Source organism: Filicampus tigris, chromosome 17, assembly GCF_054856515.1.
Source record: "Filicampus tigris isolate MCC_2025a chromosome 17, RoL_Ftig_1.0, whole genome shotgun sequence".
In the NCBI taxonomy this organism is placed as follows: Eukaryota; Metazoa; Chordata; class Actinopteri; order Syngnathiformes; family Syngnathidae; genus Filicampus; species Filicampus tigris.
In genome coordinates, this window is record NC_141233.1 from 3,113,005 (window position 1) to 3,133,430 (window position 20,426).

Consider the following 20,426-nt stretch of genomic DNA (forward strand, 5'->3'; position numbering starts at 1 on the left):
GCTTTGTGATCAACCGGGCCTCCAACTCAATGTCCAACCTTCAGACAATGAGGGTTCTCGGTTCCGGGCGGTCCCTATATGTGTTGTTTTGAGGTTACGAATGGCACGCAATGAACTAGTTTGAGCAGAGATAGGCGAAGAATCACGGAGCACAAGGCTCATTTACCATTAATCGTTTTACATTTATGGTCTAGAATTATTTTCTAGCGGCGGAATGATGGTTGACTGGTTAGCACGTCCGCCTCACAGTGCAGAGGCCGTGGGTTTGAATCCGGCCCCCGGCCTTCCTGTGTGGAGTTTGCATGTTCTCTCTGTGCCTGCGTGGGTTTTCTCCGGGTACTCCGGTTTCCTCCCACATTCTAAAATCATGTATGGTAGGTTAATTGAACACTTTAAATTGTCCATGTGTGTGTGAATGTTTGTTTGTCTCTGTGTTCCCTTGGATTGGCTGGCAACCAATTGAGGGTGTATCCCGCCTACTGCCCGAAGTCAGCTGGGATAGGCTCCAGCACGCCTGCGACTCTTGTGAGGATAAGCGGTTTGGATAATGAACGGATGGAATTATTTTCTCCATTTATTAATTGTAATTCTGACTTCATTCCTACATTAGTGGAAACTAGTGATAGACTATGTATGGCGTGTCGTAAGACTACATCATCACGCGGAACAATAAGACACACTTGCCTTCCTGATTTTCATTTGATTGTTTTATATTTTAGGCCTCGAAATGTGTTCCATACTAATTTTACTTAACTACTGTGTTAGTGTGAGCTACTGATAGGCTAAGGCAGTGATTCTCAACCAGTGTGCCGTGGCACATTATTGTGCCGCGAGAGATCATTAGGCGTGTCGCGGGAAATTATCCGATGTCAATTATTTTCACAAAAAAATCTATATTTTCTAACAAAAAAAAGTTCTGTTAATTTATTTATGCCAAGCACGTTTAGCAACAGGAAGAACATTAAAATGTTCTTCCAGACAGAAGGTACTTAATGACCTCCTATATCCACTTTTTTAAATCATTTTGGTAAGTGGTGTGCCGTGATATCTTTTCCCCATGTGAAATTTGTGTCTTGACTTAATAAAGGTTGAGAAACACTGGGCTAAGGCATGTTCACATTTACCGTGATAACATATGATGTGATAATTCAGATTCCATCGCCGCCGTAGGAATGTAATTCCATCATAAACTCAGAACCCACTGTATATTATGTGAACAATTAGACATAGCTTTTTGATCAAAACAACCAACGTGACTGCAACGTAAAATATGATTCCGTTTGGTTTCAATGTAACAAATATTTGCTTCTCACCTCACTTTTCACTATCAAGAATAACATCCCTGGAAGCGCCATGACACGCCGAAATACATATGTGTGCACGGATCGCTCAGGGGCTGACAGGCAATCTCTCCTGCAGAACGGCAAAGATAACAGGTACTGCCCTGTGTTGTGTCTTTTTGTTGTTGTTGGCTATTTTTTACAGATTGTTTTCAAAGATACAAAGACTCAAAAAGCTTAATACTGGCGCAAGTAGCCCAACGCGAATTTGGTGAATTTGTTCAGGGTTTGGGTAATTGTTATTTTTATTGTTTATTGTCAGTCACCCAAGTGTCTTGTGGCAGATAGACGCTCTCATATGATGTCACCTCATGTCGCCCTCTCCTCTCCTCTCAATATACGCAAAATAATACATGGAAATGAGTGTAAGGCGCATGTTCGTTTGGAACTTTTTCACTATATCCGCTTAAAAACTTAGTAAATTCTCGATGGAAACCTCATTTGTGTTCATACCCACAACAGCACAAACCACCCATTTTTAAGTACTCCAACTTACGTCTCTGCGAAATGTCTAACCCGCTTCCGCACAGATTTACGCCACTCGCCGCACCCGTAGTGTTCTAAGAAAGCAGTTAAAAGCAGACTTAACAGACAATTTGTCATTGAAGCTTTTTTTTGCTCATTCATGCCCATCTGGGTAAAATAATTTTCAAAGGACAAACAAAGTAGAGGGAAAAATAGAAGAAAATGAACTCCTAAGATAAAGACCCTCCCAAAAGTATTGAAAAAGGATGCCAATTTTGTTATTGTTTGCTATGGATTAAAAACATTTATGTTTGACATCAAAAGCTGAATATGAGACAAGAGTTCAACATGACAGTTTTTAGTTTTTAGGCCTTTTATGAAGAGGAGCTCAGTGCAAGTGATAGAAAAAAATAAAATGGGTCTGGCCAAAACAACAGTTATTTTCATAAAAACGAAAGTGCCAGTGAGCTCAACAGCAACATCAAAAGGCATGGCGGACCACCCAAAGACAATTTAAAAGCTGTCTGAATAGTTTCCTATTTGAAGAAAAACTGTCAACATTTGTCAATAGTTCTGAGTTCATGTAAACGGTGGTACTTACTCCGCATAACAATTGCATATTGTATACATTTCACCTATTTTTTCACGTCCATTGTGCTAGTGTTTAGTATGTGTTTAGTATTTTTAACCTCCTGTTTCTTTTGGTTGAACACAGCTCTTTGGGCCACCGCATGCCTGCGGCCTCTCCCTCCACACTCAGCATTTCCGGGGCCGGAGCGGCATCTTCCTCTTCTTCGGATAGATGCCGCTTGACCCGAGGCTCCACAATCCGCAGCACCTTCCACGGGGGACAGCTGAGGGACCGCGGCCCTCCGATCTATTCGGCCCCGCCCACTTCACCCACCCTGTCCCACCATGATGCCAGCCCTTTGCCCCATGCTCGCACCAGGGCCACCTCCAACCTCTTCACCAAACTGACCTCCAAACTCACTCGCAGGTAACTTGTGTGGTTTCCACAGACTACAGAGATATTTTATCATTCAATCCCCTTTATTTAGGAATAATCAGTACTGCAATTCATGTCTCGTATCCAATTGGAAATGCATATACATGTCATAAATGCAAGAATATAATATCTAGTTCAGGGAGGGGCAACTTAAATGCTGGAGGGGGGCCACAATTTTTCATCAGTTCTACTGGGGGGCCCTAACCATAACCCAACAAAAAAGGATTTGAAGTAAACAACAATATAACCACTGTATTTTAATACTGTATTTTTTTCCCCAGTGCAAAGGGCTCTCTTGCATAAAAATTAGCATTCAAGGATGGTACAAAACTAATGAACAAGAAACCATCATTAAGTACAAGAACAAATTTTGTGCATTTTATTTTAATATTATTGAGGTCCATTAAGCCTATAAGATGCAGTGTAAGACATCTGCCATCTAGTGATGATTGGTGATATTACAACTACAGTCGCCCTCTGCATAGTCATACTTTGGCACCCGCGTATTTGCATATTCACAGATTTCTTTTTCAGTATTGGGATTTTTCACGTTTTTTGCAGGATTCCCCCACCCCACCCGCCGTTTCTCCCCATTTTCCACGGAAAACGTATATTGAATATTTATCAGCATTTTTATGGTATATTAACTGAGGGGCCACTCAGAATGTGTTTGTGAGCCGCATGCCGCCCAGTTATAGTTAAAATGTTAATTTTCCATAGGTTTTACGACTGCCACCTAAAACAACATCTTGCAAACAGAATAAAATATTCCAGTTCAGTTTAACTAAACTCAGTTCAGTTAAATCAACTAAATCTATTCCCCACAAATTGTTTCACAAATTAGTTCATGCATGATTAAATATATATTTGCTAACTGTTCCTTTTAGCTGCAAATGTTTTTAGCCCACTTTTATTCTTAGCAAACAGCTTCTAAAGAAGCACTTTATTATTCTGCATATAGCCATGAATTTAATTTATGCCAGATCTTAACCTGGCAAGTGTCAACATTTTTCATTTGCTACATCTGTCCTATCTGTAGCTAACTTTGCCATTCTGAAAAATAACTTCAGAAACTGGAACAAAGGCTTCAAGTATTTATTTACATAGTGTTTATAAATCTGAAAGTTTGTTCTGCGCTTGTGGGGACTGAAAGTTGCTCTGAAGATCTCAAGTTTTAAATAAAAACAAGAAAGGAACAATCTCTAAAATTCTAGATAGACCAAAAAGACGCTGGCCAACACTTACCCTCTGTGCCGTCCGGCCGGCTGTCGTCACGTCACGCTGGAGGAATACACCGCAACGACAGACAGCGACGCTGACCATAAAAGTACTTTCTGCACATGTGTGAGATGTAATACCCTTCCATACCATCGGCGGCGGTAGTCACCATTTCTCATGGTTAGAAAAATCCAACCGGAACGCTGTTGGCCGGGGGTGGATTATAAAAACGTAAACAATGCATTGAGCTATATTCTTCGCTCACGATGAACTCCCACGCGAAATAAAAATCACGTTTTTGACACGGTATTGTGAAATACTTACATTGTCAACCCTCGCTCTTGTACTTGTAAGAAGGTTAAGGAAGCGGAGGCGTGCTGACTGTTTTTCCGCATTTGTCACTTCCCGTTGGTGCTCCGAGCGCTGATGTGCTAGCTAACAGCCAATCAGAGTGACCAAATGTCACGACTGGCGACGCCGATTCAACATGCGTAAACGCCCCCCCAGACGCTTAGAGACGGGTTACGACACTACGACGGCGGCCACTACACAAAACAGACGGCGCATTCGGACGCCATGACGCTTCACGACCTCCGACGTCGGTTTGGTCTATCAGGGCCTTTAAACCATAAAACAGTGAAAAAGTTTCTTCCATTCAACTTGAGTTCAACCCTGCTTGGATCTATGCGTATTAGAATGTTTATTCATATTAGCATCTTTGCAAGTGTGTCTGTGGCCCCAGATTATCCCCTGTTCCCCTTTTCCTCTCGTCGTCATAATCACACATGACTAATCTAATCAAACCACAGCTTTATCCTTGCCACTCAATTCCTGTGCCACACTCTCCTCTACCACTTGGATCTCCCGCGATTCAATTATCTCTCTTGTATCTCTTCAACCCCCTCCCTTCACCGCTCTTACCCTATATTCCCTCTTTTCTTCGCCATTGTGTTTCTTATTCTGCTTTCCTACTGTCATGGCATCAGGGTCAACCTTGACCCGTCCAAGCGCCAGGGCTCAAACAAATCAGTGTCGGGTTGCACTCTTCCACAAGGATCAAAAACCGTTAGTAAGTTCCCGTGTGTCTTGCTTATATCTTGTGTGCCTGCGCTGCTCCATTGTCTGCCTGGTCACACGGGAGTTACGTCAGTCCATGAATGCCTCACTCATTTTTCTGTACGGCTCAATCTATTAATTATTGCATCCCTGCATGATTTCTTTGTTTTAATTACTATGTTCATTTTATGCTTTGTCATACAATAGGTTTAAAGCATGACTTAGCATTTTGCAAAAAAAAAAAAAGTCTTGATTTGCTTTTATATTTTGTTGTTTTGGAGGGTCATTGTAATCAACAGTTGAGACATTAACTGTAATGTCATTAACCCTCTATCCATTCAGTTCATCCAAGTATGCCCATATACTCTGGTTACATTGAACATATACAACTGACAAATTAAGGTCTGATGGTGCTGTGCCCCTAAATGAGGGAGAAGTGACTGTAACAGGGAGTCAGACAGACATTTAATGAGACATGCTTGTGTATACTCACTAATGTAGCAGTTTAATCACTGCTCTGCATTAAATATGAAATATGCAAAGCCAAGAACGCAAAACGGCACCATCTAGTGGTCTATAACCAACAGCCCATGAAATGATTGTGGAAACAGGCTCACTTTTGAAGCCCTAATGTCCCTGTCTGTATGAGGGCTCACCTACTAAAACATATAGATAAATGAAAGTTTTTTTCTTCTACTTATTTGTTTTTCGATATGTTATTAAAGAGTGTTTTGCAAAGGAGAGACTTATTCAATTTAACCCAGATTTGCATGAATCTTTGAGTTGGAAAATCCTGAAGACCACCATACCAAAGAGCTGGAGCTACTCACAACTGAATGAAAACTCATTGTGTTACACAACCCACGCACCACATTGGAAAAACAGTTGAACCGCGATTGAACAGATTAATCGGGGAAAGTGGTGGTCTCTCAGAGCCGATTGTCCGTTACATCACAGTACTTTTTTCGTGGCCTAAAAAGCCCCAATACAGTACAAAATTATTGTTTTGTACTTTTTGTTGCCTGAAGGCCTAGTGAAATATCAAATTATTGTCAATAAATATTACAAAAAAAGCTTAAAGTCTCAAAGTTTATCCAAAGCTTTGTTACAGCTCTAGCTGTTATGAAATTGCGCTGTATAAATAAAATTGTATTGTAATGTATTGTATTGTTGGTGCTAGTGGGGAGGATAATGGCATGCGTCTGGTCATGTTCATGAGCCTGACGTTAGCACTTCCTTTTTCCACTCTTATTATTAGATGCCATAGATAAGGAGGGCTTTACAAAAAACAACTGTGTACTGTACAAAAAATAGCATGTTCGAGAAACGTGTACAAGACTAGCACGTGAGTAAAAAGTACGTGATGCGATGCTTCTTGTAAGCTAATGACCATACTTTCCATTACCTTTGATGGGACAGTCGGCCCTGCTAACACGGCCGCTACCTTGAAGCACTTTTTAGCTTGCTCTAGTCTACTGTTAGGGCCTCTTTGGATTTGCGTTTTTGCCTAGGAAATTTCCTATCCTATTGAAGTGAAATAACCCACAAGTACTTGGTGGATAGGATCGTTCAAATTCTCCAAATGCTTAGGAAAGGTGCCCTGGAGGTAACTTTTAACTCATTCAATCCCCAAAACATACTTATACGTCTTCTCACAGCCCAGCTATTAAATCCCAGGAACTTATTTATATTTTTTCACAATTTTTCAAACATTAGGGGAAAAGAGGGTCTGAAAATGCCTGGCACTGAAAATGGTCTTTACTGGAATATGTTCTATGCAGGCCCACTAGTCGAAACATGGCAATCTGATTAATATTGCATTTGTGAAATATGAGTTCAGCAGTAAAATCCACCCATTTGTGTCGATCTCAGGGGGCGGCCATTTTGCCTCTTGCTGTCTAAAAATGACATCAAAAGTTGCCCAGGGCTCACACAATCATGGCTCCGCTTCAGAAAACGGGTGAGCCGTGATTGGTCGTTACCTGAGCCTTGAATAACTGTGATGTCATTTTCAGTCACCAGCAAGTGGCAAAATGGCCGCCCCTGAGATGGCTAAAAACGGTTGGATTTTACTGCTTAACTCATATTCAACAAACGCAATATTAATCAGAATGTCATGTCATAACTAGTTGGGCTACACAGAAAATGTTCTTGTTAGAACATTTTTTGGGTTGACTTCCACTTTAAGCCACCTTTAGCAAAGGTTACTCCTGGCCAACCTTTACGAAAGGATATTATTTAAAGGAAAAAAAAACCAACAAAAAACCTTCCATTATTATGTATAAAGGTTCAGGAAAGAGGCCCTTAGTCTGTTTATCTATATATGACAATAGAGAAGTGCAACACGTGTTACCAGTCTCTGTCTGTTGATGGCGCCAGAGTGCCATTTTCTGCCTAACAGTCTTTCAAAGGTAGCCTATTGTACAAAGTGGCATCTTGGGTGCACTGGACAGTATTTTCTGTCCGTTGGCAGCGGGGTCAAATGGTTCCGGACGGGCTGTTAAATTGAGGTTTCACCGTACCCAGAACCCACCCAATGTGTGTACAATAACCAGGACACGAAAATGAAAGAAGTATGTAGCCATACCACATACACAAATACGGTGAGAGTTCATTCAGAGTGGAGCTCCAGAACACGGATGTCCCTTCCATGCAGTTCTCATGCCTGATTGAATCAGTTCATTGATCGTGATGGCAGTATTGCTTTGCAGCAGCTTCACTGTGAACGGCCTGCATACGTTATGTGCTCAATGTTGCCAGAGAGTTTTCATTATCAATTTGTGGTTAATGGGTTGAAACTCATTAAATGTTTATTTCATGTGTTACAGTAATGTGCACTGTTGAAGAGCAATCAATGCATGCTTTCAATTGAAGCGAGCTAAGTTGTAAATTGACCGGACATTACATATGGCCTGCCTGTTGTTGATGCTTGCTCGTTCCGATCGTCATCTCATGCCAACGTGCCGTTGACTTGCTCTGGAGGACTTCTTACATTGTATGTCTGTCTTCCAGGGTCACAAATGAATCTGAGGGAATCAGGAGATTTGCGGTCACAAGGTCAGTGCACTTGCCACATCTCCAAGTCTTATTTCCTGTTTGAGTAGAACAGAAGCAGCCATTTGTGTCTACCTTTGCAGTTGCCATCTACCTGGGTATCAAAAAGCGTCCGAGCCCAGGGCCGTCGGACGTGGCTGGAATCTAAGAAGCAGTGGCCGGCGGGACCCTGCGGAGGTTGTACTGGCTCTGCGGGAGGCAGCACTCGGATGTGGCTGCCAGGTGCACCACGCCGGCCCCTTTCTGCTCTCCTGCACCCATGGCGTGGCAGGGGGCCGTGTGGCTTTTGAGGCCGAGGTGTGCCATCTTTCCACGGGCGCCTCCGGGACTTCAAACGGGGTGCGCTACACACGACTCTGGGGAGCACCACTAGCTTTTCGGGACATCGCCACCCAAATATCCAAGGATCTTGAACTCTGAATGGAGGGTGGGCTTGACCACGGGTGTGGGGATATGCCAGTGTGTGTGCCAGTGTTTGAAAGGGTGTTTATGTGTGAAAAGCGAAGGAAGTTGGGACAATTTCAAAATAATGGAGCAGAGAAATGGCAAAGGGGCTGGATTCTTGAGAAATTCTCTTCCCAGCTTGTTCGCAACTTCCGCACACGTAGACACGCACACATGCACACACACTTGACCGTTACAAGGACACACACATGCACTGAGGCAAGCCTGCTCAGCCCAAGCCGCTCCCCACGCCCCCCTCCATCCAGTCACCCCACAAAAGCTCAGCTCTCCTCGCTGAGAAACTTCACCCACTGGACCTGGATCTGACTGAATCTAGTTAAATATTTTTTACTACTACTCTAGCCATAATTATAATATTATTTTTTAATTTATTGCTCTGATGGTTGTTTTTATTCACTATTATTTTTACTAGTGCAGAAAAACATCATTAATTGTGTTTCGCTGACGAGATCCTCTTTTTAAATATCGATGTTTGTTCATCTCTACATTCACTATTCAATTTTTCATACACTTCTGGACATAACAAATGGAGATGGGTTGTCTGTGTGCCAGACAAGCAGTCGAGTTGCGGTCCTTTGATTAGTCCGCATCGCTATGTACAACAGTGACGACTGCACTGGATTAAGGTCAATGGGAGCAGGGTTAGCCAGTCAGAAGCTGACAAACACTAATGAGTCTGTGACATATTCAGCTTAACGAGGCAATGGGTTTTTGGCTTCTCAACACATTTCCGGGTGGCAGATGAGCAGAAAAATACTTTGGTTGTCAACAAAGAGGACACAGATGGCTCATTCAACCAATGGAGCTTTTTTGTTTGTTTTCAATGCTCAACCTCCAAGTGAAATGTACTGAAAAGATGTTCACACAGTTATGCCCAAATATATTAATACCCTGGCCAAATTTGGACTTAAGGTCCTTTTTTCATTTTTGGGTGAATGGGTCCCTTGATGGAAATGTTCCAAGAGAGGGGTCAACTTCCATGGTAACTGTTGAAAGTTGTTTTAAGGGATATTTAATGACAACATTCATCCATCCATTCTTATACAGCTTTTTGATTGCCCGTGTTGCTGCATATTTCTAATTTATAATGGTGGTAGTACCACTTTAAATGGTATATGAAAATAAAAGGATTCAATGATTGGGTAATAAAAGTACAGAAGGGTACACTAAAAAGAGAATAACGCTTGATCTGTGAGCAAAATCAGATCAAATCTTCCGTGGATGAGCGAATCTCTTTCAAGTGGTGAAGCTGCGCATATTTCCAATAACTTGCCAATATGAAAACATCTAACCTAGATTAAAATTTAAGGCAATGCCCACTTAATAGTACTACAAATGACAATACCAAATACAGTACTCCCTCCTCTGGATGGTATACGGCTCACCTTCTGTGAAGGGAGGGGAAAATTTATTGATATGACCCCAGAGACTCTTCTAAATCAAAGTCAATGTTAAAAAATCTTTTGTGAGCGTTTGTAAATCGTCCGTGGAGGGGGCGCCATATAAAATCTCGCTTAGGGCGCCAGATTGGCTAGTGCAGACAGACAATGATTTACGCAAACATTCACACCTATAGCCAATTTAGAGTCTTCAGTTAACCTTAGAAGCATGCTTTCTGGGGAAATGTCCTTGCGGAATGGTGTAAAGCAGGAGTCTTCAATCCTGTTCCTCGAGTGCCGTTGTCCTGCCTGTTTTCCATCCCTCCCAGCTACAGATATTCACCAAAGGTCTGCAGAAGCTGGATAACGATCCTGCTCATTTGAATCAGGTGTGTGTTGCAGGAGGGACGGATGGAAAACAGGTAGGACACCGGCCCTCGGGGAACAGGATTGAAGACCCCTGGTGTAAATGATTGCGTTTTCTCAAATTTGTGTGATCAGGGATGTAAATCATTTCCAAAATGTTAAAAAGCAAGTATTTTGATCCTTTGTCATTTCCAACCACCTGATCAACAAAGACATGATGACTTTAAGGCATCTAGAATTTGGCCAGGGTATAAATAATCTCGGGCGTCACTGTAAAAGAGATTTAAGAAGTGCTCCGAATTGCGGGATTTCTCATTATCGTGCTTGTTTGAAGCATCATAATTATCCAACCTGTCCTGGTGTGTCCTGACTCATGATCTCATCCCTTCAGCTTTTCTTCGAACGCATAGCACTGAGACAGCAATTCTGACACATACTTGAGAGAATCTGTCCAAACCTGTAGCCCTCATTCACTTGAATGTTTATGAGGTATGGTCTCGTGGTGCCATGGGCAGCTGAGGATGTGGCAATTATTATTGCCCTCGAGGGTTACTTTCAGTGCAATGCAGCACTTGTGCCCAACTCTGTGCCATGCAGGGCCACCACAGTCGTGACCCCCCCCCCCAAAAAAAAAGGTGGATAGGCCAAGTAGCAAAACCCATTGGAGTACACAGAAAAACACACTCCACCCTCTCCTTCTTGTTGTGGCACAGTATATAAACGTGTCTGTCCATTCTTGATGACTGTGGGCTGTTGCGTATAAAGGGGGGGGGGGGGGGGTTACCCTGGAAAGGCACGATGAAGGCATTATGGACGTTTTTTTTTCTTCTTCTTGTTAGTCCAGATGACTTTAAAGTGAACTACCCCAGCGCCTTCACACAGTATATATTTAATGTACAAAAAGGAAGAGACAGAAGCAGCTGCTTTCTATTCTCCCTCCCCGTTTTTAGTGAATACCGTACTGTGATATTTACGTAGGCTGCAGAGATCATGTTTGGCTGCGGATTTACTGTTAATACTATTTCTCAATTGTGGCTTTTCTCATGGTGACCCCCAAACCAACACCCGTCATCCCCCATGTCCATTTCCTTTTCGTACCTAGCGAATCAGCAACTCAATGAAACAGGGATGCCAACCTCAACTGTCCACCACCTTCAAGTTCAGTCATTAGAATAAGCCTCTGGCTTTCCTCATCCTTGAGACCTTGTTTTCTCATTGTACTGGGAGCCGTCCTACAATCATGTCACAGACCAATATGACATCTTTTCATTGCGGATTGATGTGTGAGCTTTTTCAGCCGGGGAGGAGGGAAACTTGGTCTGACCTGACCTCCTCTTTAGGGTGAAAAGCAATGTGGACACCAGGAGTCTGTCCCTGTCCTCTGCCTGGGCGTTAACTCGTTGTGGTATATATTTGCATTAGGTAATATATAAACCTCAATGCACTTTGCTTTGACTTGAATCAGCTCCTTCCAGTGGACCTTTATGGGGATGCCCACAATTAGCCACTGGAGGGCGCCAATGTCTTAAATGTGAAACACTTCAATTTGTGGATATTTGCACAGGTACTTAATTTATTTTTTAGAATAATATCATTAAAACAGGATTTATATCAGTCAGTTGTTGACTGTATATACAATTTATGAAAATAGTATATATCTTAGAGCTCAAGGTTTATTTATAGCTAGAGCAAGAGAATGTCAATCCAATTTAAAGAGCTGTGACAATGGGAAAATCAACCCACTTGCAATCCCGCATGACTACAGTGTTTGGATTGAAAGGGAGAAATGAAACATGATGCACTGCTATGATTGGTAGCTTTGTGAAATGCAGACTGAACCTTCTATACAGTATCAAGAAACGAGTGTTCGATGTGGCTGCGGGCTGTTCCCCTCTCACACATGGGCTTTACAGTGACTTCACATTGTTCACTACATTCAGGGCATCGTCAGGCTCACGAAAAGGCACGCCTGTTTTTAGAAATGTACCCACATAACCTAGTAAAAGCGAAAGCAGTTGTTTGAAATTCTTATTTCAATTGGGAATTGTAAGTCATTTGCTTAAAACTGACAGCAATCCTTGATGTTATCGAAGCCCTGTGTTGCATTCAAGCCATAGAAAGCTATGCCACTGACTGGGTTGTGTATCAGGTGAAGCATTGCAGTGGAACCAACGAAAAACAAACAAACAAAAAGGCTAGCAAACAGCTCACATTGTGGAGGATGGATAAACATTCATTTAAAGGTGCAATCTATTAAACGTATTTTTTTTAATGATTATTTTTTGAACTTTTGTGGTAAAGGTGGGTTTGACGGCTGGTACAGTATTTTTAAAACCACAGTGCTCTGCTCAGTATTAAACACGTAGTGTTGTCCGAAAAAGATTTTGGAAAGTAACAAGTTGATGTATGCAAAAGAGCCCCAATGAGACCGATGAAAAGTTTGGTAGCCTTTTCACTGCTTTGCTCTTTTAATTTCTCCCCAACAACAACAACAACAAAAAACAACTGTAAACTGAGCTTGAGTGGTTGTCATATCTACAGAAGAACATGGAGCTGAAGATCAATAAAATTCACTGATGTTGGCATTCCTTCTTTGCCTTTGTCTTAGTTGTACACTTTCATGTTTAATTTCAAATGTTTCACAACAACGGTGCATTTACCATTTTGCAATTTGATCCAAAATATTTGCCGTATATACACAAGCGTGTGACCAAACCAAGAAAACTGAGTTATTGCGAGCTCGAGGGCGCTTTGGCCTCCGTTTTGGTCAACAGTAGAGGGCGGTACAATGTCAAAATAGAACCCCCTGAGGTGGATTAAAACGGGTGGCTTGATCTGCTTAATTCTTATCACACTAGCACAATTTTAATCAGAACACCGCATTTAGGCTAGTGAAGAAAAACTCAATACTTTATTGCAAAGAACATTTTTGCCTTGAGTTCCTCTTTAACTACAAGTTTGTACAACCAAAGGTTGAATACGGTTGAAGTGGAAATCTTTTTGGAGTTTCTTATACTCCATATATATACTATGCGCTTGCCAGTCTCCTGCACAGGCGCCAATGAATCTGTTATGCTTCCGTCATCTAGAGCGAATTTAAGGGGAAATATGGGAAGCCGCTTTAATGTCGGCTGTGTTCACTCCCACTATGGCGCAGAATGGCGCACCCATTTTCTACCTTTACCAATGGAAGAAAGATCAACACAACAACACCAATGTAGCAAACTTCTATTTAAAATTGCAGCGGTACAATGAGATGTAAACCCTGAAGTAAAGAGATAAACAGCAATTCCACCAGGCAGAGAATTCGTCTATGATTCCAGTGGGAAGTCTATGTGAACACAGAATGTGGAAGTGCTGCGTACATAGTGACAGAGCATAGACATCAACAAATAGATGTTTATGCGTAGAGATCTATGGAGACCCAGCTGCCTGTAAGATATGACACAGGAGAACTGGGCCACTGGCCTGTTTTTACAGCATAACTCTTTGAGTGCAGGGTGAAGGGGAAGCAGTATTGTGGTAGTGTTTGGAACGAGAGGAATCAGAAATTAAAGGGGTGGCCCATTTTTCACTCAAAAACCTTCTTTAAGTATTTTTTCATCAGGAAAATTAAATTAGCTTGTATTTTCAAATATTATGTTTTTGGGAGAAATCAATAAATAAATAACCATTCACAAAACGCTCCATTTCTAGTCAGCATATATAATATATGCCCCACCTCCTTCTTCCCATGTCTTGGTTGGCAGACACGATTTGCTGCCACTTTCTGAAATGGAGTGTGGGGCGGGCTTCAAAATACCGTTTCACAAACTTCTCACCCTACTCTTGAAAAAAAAAAAAAGAATGTAAACTTTAACCCACAAGAACGTCTCTATAAAGCTGTCTCTGTATTCAAAGCTATACAGTACTTTATTACCTCTGAACTCCGAATTAATTCGGTAAGAACTAACTCATGATTCTCTCTTTGGTGCATACCGCCACCTGCTGTACATATACGGTCAATGCAATCTGTGTTGCGTCTCTGTCTCTTGTCAGCAAAACGGGTGTTCGTCAATGATGGACTGTGAGGTCCGTTCAGACTTGACCATTACAAAGACGGACGAGAATCCACTTCCGTCTGTGCTTAGTCCGTCTTTCTTTTAAGTTTCCTGTCTATCGTTTAACGTCAGCAAAACGAATCGGTCCGATATGGAATGCCCACCTCTTACTAGCCAATGACAACGTGAGAAATTGACATGGTTTTCAAATGTCTTTGGCTCCCAGGGGTACAAAGACATGTCAAAGGATTTGTGACATAAAAAAAACACATCGTTTCATGTATTTGTTAATGGGGCATTTTTTTTATTGAGCAGTGAACAGTTTAAATATTTATTACTTTTTATACCAAAAAGTAGGCATTGCCACGTTTTGCTAGGTGAGCCTAGCTCAGTGGGGATTGATCCTAGGATGTTACCAACCAACACAAGGGGACGTGAAAAAAGATGGAAGGAGGAAAAGGTGAGCAGAGTCAAGAGTCTCTCAATGAGCTGCTGTGTCCTCTGCACGCACACCAGTTGGCTCGATTGCACATGAAATCGTCATGAGAAAAAAAACCACAACAGGATTGTTCCTCTTTACTTCTGGGCAGGGATCATGCTGTCAATGGCCTCTCCCTTCTCCAACTTTTTCTCCATCTCCACCATCAGCTTGACACCATCAACCACCATCTGGACCTGTTCGACCTCCGAGGAACCCAGACGATCAGCATTGGAGATGTCGAACACGCCACCCACGGACGCAGTGTCTACACCGCCTTTAGAGAAGCAGGGCAGCGGTTTTCAGGAGCAAATTGGAGATTTCACTTCTCCGTAGAGATTTTGTGGCAAGAAGATCCGCATCCATACCTGTGCCACGCTTCTGCAGACGCAGCCTGGTGAGGATTTCCTCAAACTTGGGGTGTGTGCTCAGCTTAGGCAGCTTGACGTGGACGCCGCCACGCAGACCAGTTCCCAGGTTGGAGGGGCAGGTCAGGATGTAGCCCAGATGTTTGTTCCACATGAAGCCATGGTTGTGCTTCTTGAAGATCTCCTCAATCTGGTGACCAAAGATAGAAGGAATGTCAAAAAAAGCCTCTACTTCTTCAGGGCAGGATTAGAATTTTTCTTTCATTGTACCTTCTGAAGGCCAACACAGAAACGCTTGAAGACCTCCCTCATGTTGCCGCCCTTCTGCATAGAGATGACGCGCAGGTGATCCTCCTCATTCACCCAGACCAAGAAAGTCTTGTTGTCGTTGTGCCTTTAGATGGGAGAAAAAAAAAAAAGGATCGCAAGTGACATTATATAACGCTGGCGTCGGGCCAAAACTTTGTACCTCCTAAATAGTCACTTTTCAGGAGACCCCCCAAAATGGCAAGTTTGTTCAACCGTTAGCATTGCACCATGAAAGCGAGCAAGCCATTTTCAACACGTTAAATTGGTCAATAATGTGTAAAAGTAACACCTATGCGGTGTTGGGTGGACTGACCAATATTATCAATTTTTGAAAAAATATGAAATTCATCAAAATGTCACTTTCGAGGTTTTGGCCCGAAGCCAGCGATATACTGTAGTTGTAAGTGTTTACTCTGTAAATTCTGGCCACATTCACTTGGGGACCAGTTGTTCATTCTATTCAAATTGTAACAAAATATTCATATTGTTCATGATTGCATAGCGTGGCAGTTCATCAAAACCTGCAGGAATGATTGCCTGTCAGTATCCACAAGTGAAAAGTTACATTGCACTTGTAGACTAGAGTAATTATTAAGACTTGTTTCCACCAATAACCGATATACAGGATTTGGCGATATACAGTATTTACTTCACAACTTGGCTGTCATTTTTCAATATAATATGTATGATATAAAATAACACAATAAAAATGTATTGTTTTTCAATTGGAACCTACTAATTGCAACTTCCCAGCAGGGGCGGAGCCAGAACGTAGCTAAAGGGTGGGCCTGGAAAAATCAGGGTGTACCTGAATATTTCTCTCACTGAGCACAATCCTGTGCATGTGACGGTGTCGTGAGTTGTCGGAGCATAGCCGGAATTTTTTCGAGGAGTAATGGCGGACGCGGTCGATCGCAGGAGCTCTGCTATAAGTCACGGCAGTGATAGAGACGACACACTTGCGGACTTTAAAGCCGTGAAACCATCCAAACATGATGCATGGTTAAGATATATGTTTGTAGACAATGACGATTTCAACGTCTTCGTAAGAGAATATAGCATGGTAATTACCACTCGATTTTTAAAATTAAAAATAGTGCTTCACTTGCATCTTCGATTGAAACAGTAAAGTAATAATGCCTGTGTGAAAAGCCACATGTCTAAAATCTCAAATTCTGTTTCTATCTGCTACAGGGGCTGAGATATTCATCATTTCGTAGGTGGCGAAAATGTCTGCTTTTCAAGGGTGACTCCAAAGACGACCGTAGGTTTTAGAGAGATGCCTCACGAGGGGCTTCAGGCTTTAATGAGTTAAATCAAACGTGTTGCTAGTTTGGTCTATAAAGCGGTGTCCTCGTTGACTTACGAAAATGGCGTATTTCATATCATTCAAGATGTTCATACTCACCAGATGCCTCTGGCGTCGGGCCAGTCACGGGCCATACCAGCACAAGTGAGAAGGGGGGAGACGGGCTTGTCAAACAGGAAGTGATCAGCAATGAGCTGCTCCTGTTCAGCATCAGTCATGGACTTCAGGGGGTAGTATTTTCCCTTGAACTCACCATCCAGGCTGGTCAGAGCTGGTGAGTTGCGTATTATTAGGAAACGAAACATTTATAACATAACCTGATACGAGTGACAAGAAACACCATTTCTATGCTACATTCAACAATTTATAATGCTTTTCAAGAGTGTAGTCTATTGTTTACACGTAATTTACTCAATCGTACCCTCGACGGACAGCTTCTCGATAATTCTGCGCTCGCCACGGCTGTTGTGGGGTGGCAGGGTGAATCCCTTGATGCTGCGGCCGGTACGGACACGGCTGGACAGAACGTAGTTGGGGTCCAAGTCATCACCACCCTATTAACAAGAACGAAAGAGTCATGTTTGGGTAACATTCTGCACGTGTTGTTAAATATATATCCCCGTCAAGTTGTAGTTTAGGTTGTCGTCATTAAACACCTTCAGGTTCTCGAAGTTCAGGTCGGTCTTGTGGTTGTCATTGGGGCCGTATCCACTGTGACGGTCGGAGATGATGGGGTCCAGCAGATCTTTGAAAACCTCATAGGACTCCTCATCGCCAGCAACACAGCCAACAGTCATGATGAAGGGGTGACCTAAGGGATGATTGATTTTAAGATCAAATCCTATCGGTTTACCGATGCATTTGGTTATGAAATGACTGTCATACCGGGGTTGTCGACACCAGTCTGGATGACATCGTCCAAGGTGTAGCCACTGGGTGTCTGCTTGTCCCTCAGCTTGCCATACATTTCCTTGGTCAGAACCTTGGCCATGTGGTTGTTGTGTTTGGACAAGTCGGGATACTCTTCCTCAACTTTGTAGTTGAGCTTGAAGTTGTTGTGGGTGTTTCCGAAAGGCATGGTTGCTTTTCTAACACTGCAGAGGGAAGCAAACACAGGTTGTCTATACGTTTTGGAAAGCGCAAGACAGCTGATATGATTATGAAGTGAAACATATCATGATACGGAATAGCTCAAAAGAGACAGCTGCAGTCGTTTTATGTGCCTCAGAGGAATCCCGGTTACATGTCTCACACCGTTTCCAAGGTATCAAATGTCCAGTTAAAATAGAGTGGGTTGGGAGGGAGCGGGGTGAAGTGGGGGTATTTTTAGCTTCATCATGTCGGCCTGCAAATCCATGTCTCCAAATTGTCCTTAAGATATACTGTAAGCTGCCGCTTAGCAAATTCACAGTCTTGTTCTCATGATACCGTTTAACAACAACAATCGTGCTTTACATAAGAAGACGGCTTCAACGTTTGTGACATGCTTGTACTGTTCACCCCTTGGGATCAAACTATGTCAAAGCTAAACTCCTGACAGATCACTGACCATGTGCTTTTCTCCAGTCTACTACACAGGTTATGTTTTTTTTTCTATACAGGCATGTTTTACTTGCAATCCCAACTACTAAGGCATGCGGTGATGTAAGTGGCGCATGACATATCATACTTAATGAACTACAACCAATTAATTACGTTGTTATATTTGTTTGGATAACTACAAATTAGAAATAACTTTCGGGAACTGTTTGATCTTTTCAAATGTATGGAGAAAGCCACATCGTAAGTCAAATGGTTCTGATTACCCCAAAGACAATACAGAATACAGTAAGTTCAGGCACCCGAAAAACATTACGTGTCCTTCAGTCAAAAATCAATTAATCCATGTAGCATCATAGCAAAAATCTTGTAAATAGAGTATTATTGATATCTGACATTCTTATATTTTGTAGGCTTCTCACAATCCTCAAATACGGTATCTTCATCCTCCTTCCCGAATCTAACTATTAAAATGATATATTTACCTGCACACTAGACAAGAATAGAGGTAACAATCCTTGGGATCAGATCCTGTTCACTGCGGCCAAATTAGGGGTCACCCAATTTTGAAGGTCTTTGCTCCCTGTTTATATACTGGGCAGACACTCAACCATTGGTCTTGCCATTTTAGTGCCTGCTCCAATCTGATTGGCCGGCGCCTACGCATCAATACTCTGATATACACTTGAAGTCAGCCAAGAAGGGCGCCCACAGCTGTAGCGTCACCCCCGTCACGCCCGCACCCGCCCATAGATAGCACCAATGGATGGCGAGAGTATCCGAGCAGTGAAGGGGGTCACAAGGGTAGACGTGTTACCGGGGCAGGGGAGGTGAAGCGCATTGAAAAAAAGCTGAGCTGGGTTTTTTCAAAGCATGTCACACAGAGCAGGGGTCTTGGTGTCAAGTGTAAAAGTTGGAAAGGCTTGGTGGACTTTTTCCATGAATCCACGATGTCTTATGTAAATACTGCTCAAGGAAATATTTAGCTCTCAGATCAGTGTCTTCTTAGTCTGCAGCGGTAATGCTCACTTTGCTGATCTCATGTTGCCACTTCATTCTTGCTTGGTGACAAACAGGTTAACGCTCTTCACTTAAAGCATGACATTTTGGGAGAATTGTGTATTAGTACACACAAAAGCACGTCAAATTTGAATTACTTCCTCCCATACGACAAAAACAATGGTGTATATATCTATTGTTGTTGTGAATAATATCAATCCATCCATTTTCTGCGCTTGTCCTTATTAGGGTTGCATCGGAGCCACAATTGTTAATGAGAACAACAACAACAAAAATTACAATAGTTATTATTATTATTGATGATTGAATAGATTGAATTGAATATTGTCAAATGTTCAATGGTGGTTTAGAAATTCAAATGTAATAGTGAATTGTTGTGCCAAACCATAACAAAGTGCAGATGCAGGATTTTTTTTCATGGTTATTTTTTGGACGCCAATGAACTTTGATTTATAAATAAATAAATGAAGTGGTGTGAAAAAATGTATATCCCCTTCCTGATTTCACTCATTCACTGCCATTGACATATATATTTGTCTTTTCATAGTCCAGCCATTCAATCCCAGGGACTTATCTATATGTATTTTATTTCTATTTTTTAAAAACATTAGGGTAAAAGAGGGTCTGAAAATGTCTGGCAGTGAATGAGTTAAATGTTTCCTATCAGCAAACAATTTTGAATATTAGTCAAAGACAACACAAGTAAACACATAACGCAGTTTTTGAATGCAGATTTTTTTTATTATTAAAGGAAAAAATAACCCAAAATCACATGGCCCTGTGTGGAAAAAGTCGTTACAACTTAAACTGATTAACTGGTTGGGTCACCCTCAAAAATCAAGCATTTTCTATAACTTGCAATGAGTCTTTCACATCTCTGTGGAGATATGTAGGCCCACTCTTCCTTGCAGAATTGCTTTAATTCAGCTACAATGGATAGTTTTCAAGCATGGACAACCTTTTAAAGGTTATGCCACACATTTCAATCAAATTCAAGTCAGGACTCTGACTAGG

At 42.0% G+C, this 20,426-nt stretch overlaps 2 protein-coding genes across 6 annotated transcripts in view; one reads left to right on the top strand and one right to left on the bottom strand.

Moving 5' to 3' along the window:
* The window catches only part of mark4a (MAP/microtubule affinity-regulating kinase 4a), a 43,501-nt gene extending 30,567 nt beyond the window's left edge, over positions 1-12,934 (top strand). For 3 of the 5 annotated variants that reach the window (XM_086012258.1, XM_086012257.1, XM_086012260.1), the window contains 4 exons: positions 1,333-1,436; positions 2,521-2,802; positions 8,098-8,142; positions 8,223-12,934. In XM_086012258.1, coding sequence (XP_085868384.1) covers positions 1,333-1,436; positions 2,521-2,802; positions 8,098-8,142; positions 8,223-8,559 — 768 coding nt within the window. In that variant the 3' untranslated portion in view covers positions 8,560-12,934. Of the gene's footprint in view, positions 1-1,332; positions 1,437-2,520; positions 2,803-5,015; positions 5,099-8,097; positions 8,143-8,200 lie in introns of all 5 variants that reach the window. The other 2 variants (XM_086012261.1, XM_086012259.1) reach the window with 2 other exon arrangements.
* Positions 12,935-14,670: 1,736 nt separating this feature from the next.
* Positions 14,671-19,016, bottom strand: ckma (creatine kinase, muscle a). The gene is made up of 8 exons (XM_086012481.1): positions 18,878-19,016; positions 17,739-17,947; positions 17,510-17,664; positions 17,275-17,407; positions 16,953-17,124; positions 15,506-15,629; positions 15,236-15,425; positions 14,671-15,144 (listed from the first exon to the last, which is right to left on the bottom strand). Exons 2-8 carry the CDS (start codon positions 17,929-17,931, stop codon positions 14,966-14,968), a joined length of 1,146 nt encoding a protein of 381 aa, XP_085868607.1. The 5' UTR covers positions 17,932-17,947; positions 18,878-19,016; the 3' UTR covers positions 14,671-14,965.
* Positions 19,017-20,426: the final 1,410 nt, after the last annotated feature.

Coding starts and splice junctions, on each gene's coding strand:
- ckma (XM_086012481.1), bottom strand. CDS start 17,931: ATGCCTTTCGGAAACACCCACAACAACTTCAAGCTCAACTACAAAGTT. Junction 17,665..17,738: donor GACTGGTGTCGACAACCCCG/GTATGACAGTCA, acceptor ATCATCCCTTAG/GTCACCCCTTCATCATGACT. Junction 15,145..15,235: donor TCTGCAGAAGCGTGGCACAG/GTATGGATGCGG, acceptor GCTTCTCTAAAG/GCGGTGTAGACACTGCGTCC.